The sequence below is a fragment of the Perissodus microlepis genome, chromosome 16, assembly GCF_051167445.1.
Source record: "Perissodus microlepis isolate ML-2025 ecotype Zambia chromosome 16, ASM5116744v1, whole genome shotgun sequence".
Taxonomy (NCBI): Eukaryota; Metazoa; Chordata; class Actinopteri; order Cichliformes; family Cichlidae; genus Perissodus; species Perissodus microlepis.
In genome coordinates this window covers 29,737,509-29,754,252 of record NC_140476.1, presented here as the reverse complement: position 1 = coordinate 29,754,252, position 16,744 = coordinate 29,737,509, and the positions used below count along the sequence as shown (strand labels likewise).

At 40.4% G+C, this 16,744-nt stretch overlaps 2 protein-coding genes across 3 annotated transcripts in view; both read left to right on the top strand.

The window, feature by feature from the left end:
* Window positions 1-3,738, top strand: part of LOC146371175 (mitogen-activated protein kinase kinase kinase kinase 4-like) — a 103,883-nt gene extending 100,145 nt beyond the window's left edge. For both annotated transcript variants that reach the window (XM_084908175.1, XM_084908176.1), the window contains one exon: window positions 578-3,738. In XM_084908175.1, coding sequence (XP_084764301.1) covers window positions 578-661 — 84 coding nt within the window. In that variant the 3' untranslated portion in view covers window positions 662-3,738. The remainder of the gene's footprint in view (window positions 1-577) is intronic.
* Window positions 3,739-10,565: 6,827 nt separating this feature from the next.
* On the top strand, window positions 10,566-15,868 carry LOC146371174 (interleukin-1 receptor type 2-like). Its single transcript, XM_084908153.1, has 9 exons — window positions 10,566-10,909; window positions 11,953-12,211; window positions 12,608-12,782; window positions 12,924-13,101; window positions 13,556-13,645; window positions 13,759-13,824; window positions 13,957-14,092; window positions 14,641-14,786; window positions 14,959-15,868. The coding sequence occupies exons 1-9, from the start codon at window positions 10,825-10,827 to the stop codon at window positions 15,102-15,104; spliced, it is 1,281 nt and encodes a 426-aa protein (XP_084764279.1). The 5' UTR covers window positions 10,566-10,824; the 3' UTR covers window positions 15,105-15,868.
* Window positions 15,869-16,744: the final 876 nt, after the last annotated feature.

The following is a 16,744-nucleotide window of genomic DNA, read 5'->3' as shown; positions in this document are numbered from 1 at the left end:
ACTGATTTTGTTTACAGATTTTAAGTGATGAAACATGAAAAAGGCTCCCCTTATGTCTTCAGTTACATGCAAACACACGGTGACTACCTACATCAGATGTGCCAGGTTAGCTGTGAAGCTAAATCCTGGCATCAAATTTGTTTGTACAATTTCTGTTGACTCAGCTGTGGAAGTAACTTAAGGCCGCTCTAGTTTCTCTTCTCTCTTTTTTTGGACTGTTTTTCTCTTTTTGTGGGTCTGTATTTTTGACAGCATGTGCGGTAAATAATGGGAACTTTCGAGTATGGTAACATATGACAAATGAATGAAGAAACTTTTAACCACCCGAGTTTTGTTTTTGAATTTTAGTGACTCGTGAAATCATTTAAGACCTCCCCAGATAATTTTATTTGAATATTCATATATACAAGTATGTATGTATATATATATATATATATATATATATATATATATATATATATATATATTTAAAGTTAGGTTAGGGGTTTTTAACACTGTATTTAATCACCTGCACTTTCAGTTACAACATTTGTGCTCAGATTGTGCTGAGCAGTAAAATCTCACTTTGTCTCCTCAGGTGTTTTTCGCCTCTGTACGTTCTGGAGGCTCCAGCCAGGTGTACTTCATGACTCTGGGCCGAAGCAACCTGCTGAGCTGGTAGAGGTCCACGGCCTGCCCTCTTTCTCCTCCTTCTCCTCATCTTCCTCATTGTCCTCCCCCTCTCTCTAACACTGGATCTCAGAAAACCACCATTGATGTCTTGTCAGCCCTCGGACAACCAAACGAGAACAAACACAGCAACCTACCAGCCGTCTGGAGCAGTCGACAGCAACGCCCTGTAGCTGCAGCCTTGCTGGGTCTGCCTGCGACGCAGAGACAGCCGGTGAAGTCGTCGGTCCCTTCCGTAAAATCCGAAGCGACGGCTTATAACGTGGCATAATGAAATCAAAGGTTAATAAATGAAAGGAAGCAGTAATACTGTAAATGTGAATTCAAGAAAAGGGAGGGGCAAGCAACGTTTTGTTTCCCTCTCAGTTTTCTTGGTGCTCATCGGATGCATTGCGATGGGATAGATTTTTGTACCTCTGCATCCTTTCCCGGGTTGGTTAGTAAGCTTGAGGTCTTCTACTACTATTGCTACCGCTATTGTTCTTACTACCACTGCTACTACCTTCTGCAGGTCTGCCTCTTGTGAGGGAGTCCCCCCCTTTGCCCCATGTTCCCACCATCCGCCCCTTCTTGTGAGCGTGGGGCTGGTGGGGCTCTAGAGTGTGTTGTATTAATGCTACAGTAGTGTGTGTGTGTGTGTGTGTGTGTAAATGTACTTCTGTTTGGTCCACCTACTGCTAACATGCTGGTTTGTCCAATGAGCTGGAGGCTCAGTGACAAGCATGAGAAAGGGACCTAATATTGAAGGTTTTTACCACAAAGGTCAGGTTGACAGGACTCAAACATGAGGGTGTGTGTGTGCGTGCGTGTGTGTGGTTGAAGTATAGTGTTGTATCGGACAGGCGCTTTAAAAAGAAGGGGAGGGCGGAGAGAGAGTTGGTGTAGGTGATGGATTTCAGAATAGTATTTTTTGAATCATTATTATTCCTTGAAGATAAGTGTAACTATGTGGAGTTAAACATGTCTTTTACCTTGTTTTTTTAATCATTCACACACATCCACCTACACAACTTGCTTGCTCTAAAACCACAGAAGTGTAAGGTGTGTCCGTATGAAAAGAATGCAATGCGGGTGTGATCCAAAATATTAAATAAAGTGTCTATGTACAAATAAAGCTTTGGGAACTTTTGTCGTGTCGGACCGGCGGCGGGGAAGCATGATGACCTGATCTTAACTCGAGAAACTTGAACTGCTGTGAATAAACAGATATAACGTGGAGAGAGGGGAAAAAAATCGAGAGATAATGTAGATGAGAAAGTTTAGTACGTGTATGTGTGCGCGTGTGCCGTCAACAGTTTGGCATCGCTTCGGCAAATTTGGGTTTAAGTGGCAGAGAGGTAAACACGTGGTCGGCGGGTTTGTTTTGGCACAGGAGGCGGAGTTCCATCTTCCATTTCATGATTTCGACTCATTTCATGCTTCATTTAGAACATTTGTATGTATTCAATGCACTAAGTGTCAAGAATGTAGAAAGACTTATTACTGTGTGGTGGTCCAAGGCATGAGATGACGTTTTTGCTTTGTATCTTGTCACGAGTGATCAATCCTAGGTGTTCGGTTTTGGAGTCGAAGCTGCGGCGGCAGCAGAGCCTCTGCGTCAGATGTACATATTTCGATTCCGTATTTGTTTCGCAGCCTTCGGCAATCTGTGTGTCAGAGCTGAGGAGCGTTTCTCGCGGCTTTCCCGTTCAAACGAGAACACGTGCGCCTTTATTGATTCAGCACTCAGACTCTGGATTTCAGTGTTACTGTGATGAAGTGTCTCCAAACAGGCAACACTGAGCAGAGATTTTTCCCTCACTCGGCTGTTTGTGAAGGAACTGACGAGAGAATCCCCATTTTTCTTTTTTTTTATAGGAAGGAATAGTTTGTCTATTTTGTGCCCCTCCCTAACCCCCTCATGTCCCACTCCAGCTGTTATTGAAGTTCCCTGTATGCGAAAGACTGAGCAACAACCTTCAGCATTGACGATCTTTGCCCAGCTGGATTTTTTCCTTCCTTCTTTGCAATGATTCTCATCGTTTGCTCACAGGAAGAGCAAGGGGAGAGTCCGATCTATGACGTCATATCCAAACACACCTTTTGTCAGGACACAAACAAGCTTATCTTGGGTGTTTTCCCTCCTTGACGATAAGGTTACTGTTGGTCACTTAGTTTATGTCTCTGTATGGAGAAGCCGTTCAGGCCCCAGTGCTTTTGTCTGAGGTCTGCGTGTGCAGTAGTGCTCGGTGTGTGTCTCTTCTTGCATCAAGGCCTTGATGAGTGGCTGTATTGAATTCATGAAAATAATTTGTGGCTATTATCAATATTCTTATTGATCTAAAGAAAGAACGAGCTCTTCGGCCGATTGAGACGAATCAGTCGTTTGCAGGCTTGTGTTGGAAAAAGTGCCAAGAGGGCAGCATTTAAAACGTGTAAACCTGTTGTTATAAGAACCACTACTTGGAAATCCTTTCTTTCAAAAAATAAAAACAACAAAAAAACTTAAAAAATCACTCGAAGCATTGTGTATTCTTAAGTTTTAGAGCTAGTTGAGAAGCTTAACAATAGTTTCTGTTGTTTCTGTAAGTCTATGTAAACGTAACTATGCGACTGCGGTGGTTTAATATTATTACACTCACCTTAGGTGGAGAAACTGTTTACAGAGGCAATGTTTTGTTACACTAATGTGCATCATGGTATTTATGTTTGAGAGCATAATGCATCTTAGTTCTTTAACTCATACTTTCTGCTTTTTGAGCCCACTTTTTATTGGATATTTAAAATTTTTCGTTAGTTTTTATTTATTTTTCTTTGTCATTTCTCCCACCCCTGCTAACTTTTTCCACAACAAAGAACACACGTGTTGTTCATTTCAGGTATTCACACAACGCTGCTTCAACATGGAAACATTACAGTAACGTTCCTTGCAGGCTTGGACGTGAGGCAACGTGTTTTTTCCTCTGCTGTTTCTGCCGTGCTACTCTAACTTATGTCCTCTCTGTGTATGACAGGAAGTCATGTATTTTCCTGAAAGTTTTTTGTTTTGTTTTCTTTGAATAAACTTTAAAAGTAATTTTAAAACAACAATGTTGTGCCCTTCCGTCTTTGGCCTCTCTGTGATGTTTGCTCCCCAAGTACACGCACGCACATTGAAAACAGACATGTTGTAACAGGTGTTGGCCAACAGACCAAAATGGAACACATCAGTTGCATGTATGGGGCGATTTCGACAAATGCTTTGTTTGTGGAAATTGTGCATATTGTTTTCAGACAAAGTTACCATTTCCGCTCAGCTACACGATGCAATGCACTAAAAAAAAGCTTGGATTATATTGATTGTTCCTTTATTCACGACATGGTAAAGTCCAGTTATCTTACTGGCATGTTGTAAATTCTGAATTCTTGTTGAGCTCAGCTAAAAAGGGAAGTAATAAGAAAAGGTAATTTTCTCAGAATATCTTGTGCAAGAGGACATTCATTCACACGAACAGCTTACTCTCTGAAAGATAACAGCTTTTTAAATTATTTATATTCAATTCAATTTTATTTATATAGCGCCAAGTTACGACAGTCCACTCAAGGTGCTTTATATTGTAAGGTAAAGGAACTACAGTAATACAGAGAAAACACAACGATCAGACAACCCCCTACAAGCAAGCACTTGGCGACAATAGGAAGGAAGGAACCTCCTGCAGAACCAGACTCGGGTAGGGGCCGATTGGGGCTGTGTGAAAGTGTTATTTTCTGTGCAATCACGTGCACCACTCAGTGCATTTAGGCATATATCAAGATGTATTACATATCATGACTTCCTGCTGAAGCTGAACATTAGAATGGCAATGTTATTAATGAAGCTTATGCGCAAGTTCAATAAGGAAGATCTCAGAGGCTTTCCCACGTATGCAACATTCACCCATATACTTGTTTTTATGTCCGAGTGCTTACTGCATCACAGTAAGACACATTCACACTCTGATAATGCAGTGTTGAACTCCCATACCCAGTCACCGCAATGATGCTAAAAGTCAAAAGTGAATGGCCAGACTGTTTTGAGCCGATAGGAAGGCAATAATAATAATAATAATATTGCACTCATCTAAGAACTGGAAACTAAGACTTCAGTTCTCACGGGTTCACTAAAAGTTGAAAATTGGAAGAATGCTGGTCGGCTGAGTCTGCTGGATGGTAGGTGCATTGGTGTGGGTGATATTTTCCTGCAACACTTAGCCCAGGGGTGTCGAACTCCAGGCCTCGAGGGCTGGTGTCCTGCAGGTTTTAGATCTCACCCTGGGTCAGCACATCTGAATCAAATGATTAGTTCATTACCAGCCCTCTGGAGAACTTCAAGACATGCTGAGGTGGTAATTTAGCCATTTGAATCAGTTGTGTTGGATCAAGGATGCATCTAAAGCCTGCAGGACACTGGCCTTCGAGGCCTGGAGTTCGACACCCCTGACTTAGCTCATCAATACTGAGCATTATTTCAAAGCTACAGCTCACCTGAGTATTGTTGTTGACCACGTCATGCCGTAATGAGCACAGTGTACTCCTCGTCTGATGGCTGCTTTCAGCACAAAGCTCAAATCTTCTCAACTTCACACTACTCCGGGTTTGGGGTCAGCTTTAATTTAGTTTAACTGCTCTGGCTGACTCCATGCAACCTGTAGTTTGTCTAGTTTGTCACACTGGGTGATGAAACAATGGCATTTATTATCTGTGTCGTTTCCTGTGAGCAGCAGATTTTACACGGGCAGTCGAATCTCACCTTCTTAGATGTTTTTTTAATGTACAAATGTCAGTTTACATACTTGGTTCACAGATGGTAGCCCTGTAATAATAAATAATGAAGGTGAAAAAATATGAAAACAATTAAACGTGTTTTTAAGCTCACTTCTTGGTTCTGCATTTTTTCTGTGCCCCCAAAAGGAAGTGCTCTTTTCAGTTAAGCACGACATTGTCAATTAATATTCAGCTGATCAACAGGTTCTTAAACAGAAATTGGCCTGTTGCTGGATGTCGAGCACCGGACAGGAAAGCCAACGTGTCAAACTGTTTAGTCATCTATCCAGTACTGCTATCTACAGATGCTGAGGCGAACTCGAAAATTCCCAAAACACGCAACATCTTCTGCTTCCTCAAAGTCCGGTCATCAAAGGAACGGCATGTTCTGTCTTGGTCTCCTTTTAACCTGCATGCGTTAAAGATACTGGCTAATTTGGATATGTGCGTTTGTGTGTGAGTGTGTGTGTGTGATTAAGGCCTGTGCATAGCTGTGCATTATCCGCCCCATTCCTGTCTTCTGATACCAAGTCTGTAATAAATATTGTTATTTTTGTTGGATAAACTATTTGGAAAAGGCTACAGCAACCAAAAAAATGTGTATCTCTGGCCTACATGTCAAAGCTCATACGTTTGCATGTTTATTCATTCCATTTCTTGAATGCATAAATATTACCTTAATGGGAAACTATCGTAGTTTTACACAAAATGTCACACGTGACACAGCTGCTAAAGCAGGTTTTGATAAAGGAGATGGTCGAGGATAATGGGACTCATGAGTTTGCAGGTGGAGGATTACAGGATTACACATTATATGGATACACTGGGCTAAAGTTCAAAAGGACTGTGACACAAAGTTGCCATTTTCTAGAATGTAGTCAAGTACTGTTATTTACATGTGCTGGTCTCACTTGTAATCAAATACACTGAATCTAAACAGGAACCTTTTTCTGTCTTGCGAACACTACCCTGATATGGGATTATTTCCCATCACTTCCATCACTTTAGTGTTTTCATGTCATACATACGCATATTTCTACACTGGAAAATGTCCAGTCAGGATCAAAGTGAGCAATGCAGGAATAATGCGCAAGAGATGGACGCTGTATTTGCTACGCAAGGAGATGACAGAGCAATGAGTCACTGCAATACTACGAAGCTGTGTTTTAATAATAACTGCAAAGCTTCTTCCAACACAGTTTATATTTGTGGATTTTGGAAAATCTACTGCAATGATATTTCTGCTTATAAGACTGGTAAATGGCCTGTATTTGTATAGCGCTTTTACTAGTCCCCTCTAGGGACCCCAAAGCGCTTTACACATCCAGTCATCATCACACACATATATATTCACACACTGGTGGAGGCAAGCTACAGTTGTAGCCACAGCTGCCCTGGGGCAGACTGACTGAAGCGAGGCTGCCATATCGCGCCATCAGCCCTTCTGGCCAACACCAGTAGGCGAAGTGTCTTGCCCAAGGACACAACGACCGAGACTGTCCGAGCCGGGGCTCGAACCGGCAACCTTCCGATTACAAGGCGAACTCCCAACTCTCGAGCCACGATCGCCCCACTGGATGGATTGGATGAAATAAAATAAAACTATACTGCAATTGTCTTTTGTTCTAGTTATACGGAGGGCAAGCTTTGTGGACATATGCAGAACTTATGCATATCATTTTCTAAATGTTTGAGCAAACAAATTTGGCCGAGGGAAACAAAAAACCTCAAAATGGACGAGTTTGGATCCTTTCTTTTCTTTTTTCTTTTTTTAAAACAAATTGCACTTTTTAAATGTAAAATAAATGTATAATTTTTAATGCAGCGTCTAAGTAGGTTTCTGTTTTTCAGTAGTATATAGTGTGACCTAATGTAAGCTTATTGTGTTAAATTCCAAATCAGTTATTAGAAAAAGCCTTTAAAACTATTTCAGTGCTAAATCCAATAACACTGCCTGGCTGATTGTCTGAGGCATCCACCTCTGAGCTAGATTATTCTCTCAAAATACATAATATAAATAAAAGCTAGTACTTTATATCAGTGCCACACTGTTAAGCATTAATAATGTATTAGAAAGTACTTCATTCAGCATTTATATATCATTACACCTCTTTAGTATGCCATTTATAAATACAGATATATTTATCCATCTGTTATTGTTACACTTTGTACAGCCATGAGTGCTACACCATCACTGCTAGTAATAATCATAATCATAGTCATAATAATATCTGAATTTATAAATGGCATACTGAGGAGGAGTAATGATATATAAATGATGAATAAAGTAGTTGCAAATGTCTTTGGATCCCTCGAAGAAAAGTTTATATTTCTTATAATAAGAACATTGAAATCCAGAATTCCAGTAATTTTATGACTAAAGGTTTAGATCCCAAATGAGTAACAGTTTCAGCTACACTAACATTAAATCATTTATCATGTCGACATCAGCAAAACTGCTGCTTTTCTTGTTTCTGCTTAGTGAAATGTCAAATGCTCCCTGCTTATGTGAAGGTGTGCACGCTCACATACTGTAGAAGGTGTCGCCAGAGCTGGTGAGCTGTCCTACTCCACCAGTTTAATCACAACTGTGAATAAACAAATTGCCTTATTGTGTCCAAATTGCTTAGAGCTTGTGAGACAGAGTGGTAAGAAAGCAGAAAGGTTTTGAGGGTCTTTTAAATGACAGCTTTTCGATGAACACAATTTTTAAAAAGCAATTTCAGAACCACAGTGAAAGTACAAACCCCTTTATGACGGGGTGGCTAAAGGCAGCTCAATATCTCAACAGGGGGAACTGCCTGCATGGCTCCACACAGCATTGCTGGCTGTGAGTACATTGTGACGCTCGTGATGATGTGTGTTCATGTGTTAAAACAAACAGAGATGTCCATGCAGACACAAGCAGCAGCTCATTCCAGTGAGCGACAGCTGTAAACAGATGTAAGACAAGAATGCTGCCTTTAGACTCAGGAAACTGTTTGGAAATCATTATAGGTCTTTTCCCACAGTGCATCTGAGTGGGTTTGTGTATATACTGTGTGTTTGGAGTCACCAGACTTGAGTGGTGAGCTGTACATCACACTGCATTACATTGGGAAACCTGAGAAATTTCCACCTCAGAGGGGTGGGAACATTGAAAAGAGACTGCAGGTTTCCCCTGAGCCAATAGGAAACAGATCATTTGCTGCTTCAGTCCATCCTGTCACCACATCTACCTGTCACCAGTGTCACACTGCCAGGACCACCGCCACGCTCACCTTTACACCGTGAGTATACTGCATTGCTGTGTATGTAATCATAGGAAAGTAAGGTTAAGTACACGCGTGCGCCGTATTTATATGTACACACATATGGTTGCTTATATAACAAAACTGCCTAACTATTATATATAACTTTTTAACAATAATACGCTTGTTATGTACTAATAAGTACTAAAAATTCCATATTTTATTCTGTTTCGTCATATTTGCAAGCATTTACATTCCCATGCAGGGTTTTACTGTCACAGCATGGTTACTTTAAATATTTCATTTGTTTCACAAATGTTTAAATCTACTTAGTTTACAACAGATCGAGACTTTAGAGTTTATCCAAAACTACTAAAATAAAATATTTGTATGGGTGCACTGTAGGAAAAAAATGTAAATGTTTCTCAGACCGACAGTTCTCACAACAACGAGGATGTGTATACTTTTTTTTCTTAAATAAGTGATTTTCACGATAAATGCAAAGGCATCCGCAACTTAATGTCGAATTAAGTCACCATCATTGCGTTAATAATTTGAGATATATTTTTGAAGTGGAGGTCAAATTCTCTAGTTTCGTCGTAGACTGTGTGAATACAAAAGGTTCATTTAATTATGAAATATTGAGCTTATCATAAGAGCACATGCAGTATTTATAATATTATACTTAAACTGAAGGAAACTACAGATAGCATTGTAAGCTTAATATGGGTTTGGCAGTAGCAGTGAAAAAAACGGTCATAATAAATGAGTTATAAAATTGTTCTCGGCTTTAATCGAAACTCTCAATCCTGGAAAATGTGTCAGTGCATTGTGACTTGTGTATGCATATTCATTTACAACACCGGCACTCCCACACTTTATGGGCCTTCCTTTTAATGACACATGGAAGATTTCAGCGTGGAAAAGATTTATCACACGCGCATGTGTGTGGCACTCGTGTCTGTCTGTGTGTAAGAGAGAGCGAGAAAATGTTCACTTCTCTCAGCTGATCCTTGCAATCGGAGGAGAAAACAGAAGCGAAAATCCACTTGTTTCCACGGAAACCAAACTATGGAAATCTTACCTAACAAAATGCATTTAAATACGATACAGAAAACTTTCAAAGTATGCTATATACTACTATATGTGTACAAATAGGATACAGTAAACAGACTATATTTAGAAAAAATTAAATACAAGTAGACCTTACACTAATGTTATTATGTAGCACTTTTATGCGTCTTTAAATCACAGGTGTCGAACTCCAGGCCTCGAGGGCCGGTGTCCTGCAGGTTTTAGATATATCCTTGATCCAACACAGCTGATTTAAATTACCTCTCCAGAAGCCCGGTAATGAACTAATCCTTTGATTCAGGTGTGTTGACCCAGGATTAGATCTAAAAGCTGCAAGACACCGGCCCTTGAGGCCTGGAGTTCCCCACCCCTGCTAAATGTATATTTATTGTTGACTGAATATGCAATATATTACCAAATTGTTGCCCTGATCTTAATAAAAATCGCTATAGGTTACACCTGTCCTCACTACTAGTTTAGGTCTTCAGTATTGGAATAAAAAAATAGAAGCTAAACCCCAATTTATCACTAAGCCATTCTGTTCATTCGAACATCAAAAACATATTTTAATAGTACATCTTTAGTCCAGTTACTACTGTTATTCATTTTACTGACCTATGATGTGAGTGACTTTAAAAGGTTTAATATGAGTCATCCCATGTGGTGCCATTGGTAAACTCCCTATATTTGACTCTAGGATGTGGGGGCGAGATGAAGTGGATTGCCGACATTTTTGATGACGATCTGCTGATGTCACAACCTCTACGATGTGAAAAGAGTTTGCATAAAAGCCGATTTGGTTCAAGCTTTATGAGGCGAGGACACTTATACCTCAGCAGCCCAGTTTTTAAAGGCTCTTGTCCGGATAACATTTGAGGTTTTTCCTCTGTTATTTTTCTGGCCTTTAATGCCCTTTTTTTATCCTCTCTGTGGGTTATTTTTTCTCTTAAGCCTTTTCTTTAATGTTTTACTGGAAAAAACATTTAAGCTGGAAAGCTGGAAGCAACTGAACCAACTTGTTTAGACATCACTACAAGTTTTGCTGGTGGATGTTTTATTTCAGACGTCTGTCTCCCTGCAGACTGCCATCATGGTCTTTTTCCCATTAACATGTGCTGTGGTGATCATCAGCAGCGTTTATGGAAGACCTCCATTACCTCCTTTGCCAACGAAAGGTGAGCTTGCAGCAGCTACACTACACACACTGCATACTGTAAGAGGCAGTAGTATACGTCACAGAGAGAATGCATTGTGATCATTACAGTATTATAGCGGGGTGATCTTGCTTTTTAGACAGATATCTTATTACAGCAGACTCCATGATCATCACCCACTCTACATATGTTTACATGTAGATGCTGGGGAGCGATCTTTCAAGGCCTACAGGTACAGCCGTTACCAAAATTATTAGAACGAGAAAACACAAAGAAGGCTGTCAAAAAGTTCTTTAAAACTAAATATTATAGCTATATATTTGGCAAATTATTAGGTACGGCATCTTCATCAAAAAATTATAATGTGCTTTTTTGTAAAACTGTAAAGAAAAAAAAATCTGATAATTATATTCTAACATTAAAAAATAGAATTTGGATCTCAGAGCTTGATCATACTGGTTGCTTAACCATTGCAGAAACATCAAAAGTGTTACTGTAATGGTTAAGCAAGATCAACCTTTCACCGGGTGGAGGTCTAATAAATGTTGAGCACTGTAGGTGGTGTGTTGGAGGGACTGAAAGAGGTTTTTGCTAATACTTAATGCTCATGTGACAGTGTGACTGCCTTGTGAGAATCACACTTTATGAGTTGCACTGCTAGATTTTTTTGCACGTGTCGTTTCTAATCACTACATGGCCCTAATATGTACTATAAGTTACTAATGTTGACGGTTACTGAAGTTTGCTCATATCAGCAAATAGGATGGCACTTACTGATGTTAGTGTCCAGTGGTCTGTTGCACTAAAATTGAAATGTTAAATGTTAAAAATTAGTCAGATAGAGCTGAAAACAATCTAAAAAAAAAGTCAGCCACTTTCAGAATTAAGATTTCTTGGTTACCTTGGTAACAATAAACAAATACATACATAGAATTTTAATAGAAGATACTGGGGTCATCAAAGTATTCTTCTAATCAGTGCATCCCAAGTCAATAAACTTTGCTGTTCTGAGAAAATGCACATCTTTACACAGTTACTCATTTTGAGTGATGCTTTTGTTGCAGATGGCTGCTACGTGGTCGATCCAGAGGTGGCGACATTCAGAGTGGAGGGTGAAGCAGTAATCCTCTCTTTCCCGATATTCAGCCATGTTCTTGAAAAACGCAACATTGCCCCCCCAACCGCTGAGTACTCCATCACCAAGGACAATGAGATGGAGGGCACAAACTATCAGGGTGAAGGGCGTGTTCAGCAGCAGGATAACCAGCTCTGGCTCCTCCCAGCTCTGGCTTCAGACTCAGGGGAATACACCTGCACATACAGGTAGTTAACCAGAGTCAAGAGAAATGATCTCTCCAAGTAACAAGACCGTTCATTCCACAGGCGATGCTGGTAAAACTAGCAAAAGCTGATAAGTAATCTGATAGGAACAAATGACAACATTGTTTAGTTTTTATGTCCAACACTTAAACATGCAATGATTACCTAAAATAAAAGTATTATTTTTCACATTTCAATTTTTACAATTTTTTTTAAACTACTTGCTGTTTTGTTAGAGATTAGATGGAAAACCGCCCTCCCTCCAATTTACAAACAGGGTGGCTACAAAGCAACATATCAGAAACTAGCAGAAAGTATGTTTCTTTTTATACTTTCTTCTCCGGATTGAAACTTTCAAACTGGAGAAAACTTGGTCACTTGTAACACTTTTGTTTCCAGAAATGAGACCTACTGCGTAACTGGAAGTATCAAGCTGCACGTGTACGAGCCCACTTTAGTAGACATGAAAAAGCTGACGCATAAAGTGACAGCAGCAGTGGGAGAGACGCTGACATTAGAGTGTCCATCTCTGCGTAACTTCAACAAGACGGACAGCATGATCGAGTGGTACAAGGTGAGTGAACGAACCTGTCGGCGCTTGGCAAGGAACTTTCTGCCTGATGCGGTTGAAAGTGATATTTTTTTACGCTCCTTTGAGGTAATCGGCTAAGGCTGGTAGTGATGAGTCATTTAACCACATGCTGCCTTCTTGCAGGACTCCAACACCACTGCTCCTCCAGCAGGCAGAGCAGGGTCCTTCCAACAGCACAGAGGCAAACTAATGATCCCAGCTGTGAAGCGAACCCATGCAGGCATCTACACCTGCAAGCTCAGGGTGCGCATTAACAACCAGCAGTACAAAGTCAGCAGAGTCTATCTTCTCCATGTGCAAGGTTTGTGATCTGCAAAGTCATGCATGTGCTGAGAAATGTGGGTTAAATAATAGTTTTTATCTATTACATGGCTATTACTGCATTTATAGTTTTAGATTATTAAGTATAATACAACTGTCAGGCTAGAGGACAGATCACACTTACGCTTCTTTTTAAGTAAACATGCAGAGCAAATGAGAAAAAAAATCTTTAAAAAATTCATTTAATTAATACTTAAATAAGCAAATCACTTTAATTTTATGACAATGTGCAACGGTCAAGTACTTTACATAAAGATCATCAATTTACTTCTTTACAACTAGAGCGTTGTGGTGCACTGCCTTCCACTGGCCCACTAGGGAAATAGCATGGGCCGCACAGATAACTCCATCAAACACATTAATGATTATTACTGTGCCAAATAGTCCACTGTTGTTATTATTTAAGGAGCTGTTTGTTTGGATGTGTCTTCCAGGCCCTGATCCTGAGATCACAACCAAATCCACTGTGCCTAACATCTCTGTGACCTCTGACCCTGGGTTAATCAGCACCAGCACTGTCAACAGTGAGTTTTTTAATATATAGATAGATAGAAATATTTTATTTTTTTTTTAAAGTTGATTAATTCAAATTCCCCAGAGGGACTGTTCATGAAGAAATCCCTTGTTTATGTTTTAGCTCCAATAGTTCAGCCACCTGTGATTGTTTCACCACTAAATGGAACCGTTTTTGAAAGTCCACATGGTGAGTGATAAAACTCTTTAGTCCTAAAATAAATAATAACAATACAACCTCATTCTTAAATAAACATACAACCAAACAGACTGTAAATATATATTACATGTCTCATCTAGACTTGCCTCTGACTTTCTTTAGGTTCAGGACTGAAACTGTTCTGTCAGGTGCTCACCGAATGTCAAACAGCAGATTCTACTGAGGTCACATGGTTGGTAAACAGCCAGACAGTGGAGTCATCGTACCTTGACAAGCGTGCTCTGCAGGGGGGAAGGAGGTAATTTTTGATTTTGTCTGCACTGGTTCTAAAATTACACGTAAACCTTATCTAACTTAAATGTAAGTTCATTACGAGTTCAACTGATGCTACTTTGGAATGATAATAGCTTCTTCGATTTTGACTGCAGGTTAGAGAATAAATGGATGGAACCATTATGAGAAAAATTGCAAAAGAAAATTCAAATGAAAGGCCAGCAGACAAACATGTGTATGTGCATGCTAAAGATAAGCCCTGTGCTCCAGGGTCATCCTGCTCTTCCAAACCCACTTTGCGATCGTGCCTATTTCCAACATAACCTTTTGCGCTCCTACAGGATCTGGTCTTTAAAAAACTGTGATGGTGTCTTGCCACTTCCTCTCAGACAAGTTAAATAACACATTTCTGAGAGGTTGTTATGGATATTTGATCCACCAGTATTGAAATAATCTACTACCAGGTGTTGCTAACAGCTCTGACTCTAATGACTACTCTTTATGTGTAATCATTAGAGACACGCCTCGTTCACAGCATTAAAAACAGACGGCTGCTTGTCTCGATGTTTCCAGGGTTACCAGGGTGTCCAAAGGCTGCCAGATTGAGTTGAGGCTAATTGTCGAACCAATAACAGAAGAAGACGAGAAGTCAGAGTTAAAATGTGTCACTCAGAACAAAGGAGGAAGACGAGAAGTTGTTGCACAGCTTCGACTAGAAGGTGAGCTGTTCTTCACATCAGGCTGCGAACTCTCGCAAAATTGACGACACACACAGTGTTAAGTTATATTTTTTGTCTTTGGTTTGTTGAGACCACCTCAACAAACCAAAGACAGGACAACCAAACCTTGATATGTAAAGACACTAATATACCTTTGCATCTCTGTCTACAGACTCCACCTTTACATGGGTAGTTGTGGCTACAGGGGCTGTGATCTCATTCCTCACAGTGGTCTCTGTGTTTCTCTACGTCCTCTTCAAACCTAGAAAGAAAAAGAACAGGGATTACTTTCTGGCCCGGCAGAGCAGCACCTTCTAGCTCTGACGCTATGCACGCTCCCTCATCGGAGACCTCCTTTTAAACTTTACCTTTTACATCAGATTATTTTTTATGCATTACTTCCGTGTGATATCCAGGAGCAGCACCACGTCTTTCTTAGGGTTGTCCATAAAATTCACTGCTAAAGGCTGCTAATCAGCAAATGAATAACTTTATGTTTGTTATTGATGTTATAGTTTTCTGGGGGGATTCACTGGAATGAATTAAACAAATACCTCTCTGACACTCAAAGATGAACGTTTTTTTGTAAGGTTAGAAGCATGTAAAAGATGCGCCGTTGTGTTACCTAGTTCTTTTACACCGAATCAAGACATGAAATCCAATTTAAGACAACACGCCAGATGTTTGAGATACACACTGACATCACTGATGTTTTTACACATTTGGATAATGATATATCAAGACGATGAGTGGAATTTTAACTATTTCCCACCAACACTGTAATAATGTGTTTATTCTGATTCAGTTGGCTTCAATTTCCTTTTGCGCTCAGTGTCAAGCATCAGGTCCCAGATTTCAGGTCCATCAAAAACATCTTCCTTAATTTTGGTTTCACTTTTCTCAGGACTAAACTTATTTCTTAAATGCTGAAGTGCTGTTTCTGTCCAGTTATCCTCTTTGTGTAATACTTGGAACATCATCAAAGTTGGCACAGGTGAAAACATTGCAGTAGCAAACTGCTTGTTTACCACTGTTACTGATGTGTTTATACTGTGTATGTGTTAAAAAGTGCAATAAATGTTCTCAGGGAAGCATCGTGTTCTGTTGAAGAGCTTAATTTGCAAACTTTCATATCTACACATTTAAATGGAAAAACTGACTTGACCTATGTCAAGTACGTTACACATTTTTGTTTATCATCTCCATCCACTGCCATGCCTCAAAATACCTACCTGTGTACCTTTTGAAGGGGTGAAACAGAAACTTGCACCATTTCATCGAGATTTTAAGATGCAAGATTTGCAAGTGCCATCCATCCATCTTCTTCTTATCCAGGGCCAGCAGAGAAGCCCAGACCTCCCTCTCCCCAGCCACCTCCTCCAGCTTGTCCAGGGGAACACCGCGGTGTTCCCAGACAAGCCGAGTGATTTAATTTCTCCAGCATGTCCCAGGTCTGCCCCGAGGCCTCCTCTCGGTGGGACATGTCCGGAACGACTCACCCAGGAGACGCCCAGGAGGCATCCTTGTCAGATGCCTGAACCACCTCAGCTGACTCCTTTCGATGTGAAGGAGCAGCTCTCTACTGACCGATACAGAGTCTGCATCGCTGCAGCCACAGCACCAATCCCTCTGTCTCCTGTTCCCTTCTCCCGTCACTCGTGAACAGAGATGGGCAGTAACGCGTTACTGTAATCCGATTACTTTTTCAAGTAACGAGTAAAGTAAGGGATTACTATTGCAAAAAGAGTAATTAGATTACTGTTACTTTCCCGTAAGCACGCTGCGTTACTGTGTTACTAAAACCGTGATTTTTTGAGAAGGGTCTGGCTGCAGCCACTGGGGAGCGCCATATTGGGACCTCCACAGTAACCGGAAACATGTGACCTCCACAGCAGGCAGAAATACGTTCCTGCATGGATCATCGACTGTGGAAACCTTGCAAGTGGATCGTAACAGTG

Bases quoted from the DNA above. Each gene is read 5' to 3' on its own strand.
- LOC146371174 (XM_084908153.1), top strand. From the start codon at position 10,825: ATGGTCTTTTTCCCATTAACATGTGCTGTGGTGATCATCAGCAGCGTT. The intron at 13,646-13,758 runs GTGAGTTTTTTA...TTTATGTTTTAG, and splicing joins CAGCACCAGCACTGTCAACA to CTCCAATAGTTCAGCCACCT. The intron at 14,093-14,640 runs GTAATTTTTGAT...CGATGTTTCCAG, and splicing joins GCTCTGCAGGGGGGAAGGAG to GGTTACCAGGGTGTCCAAAG.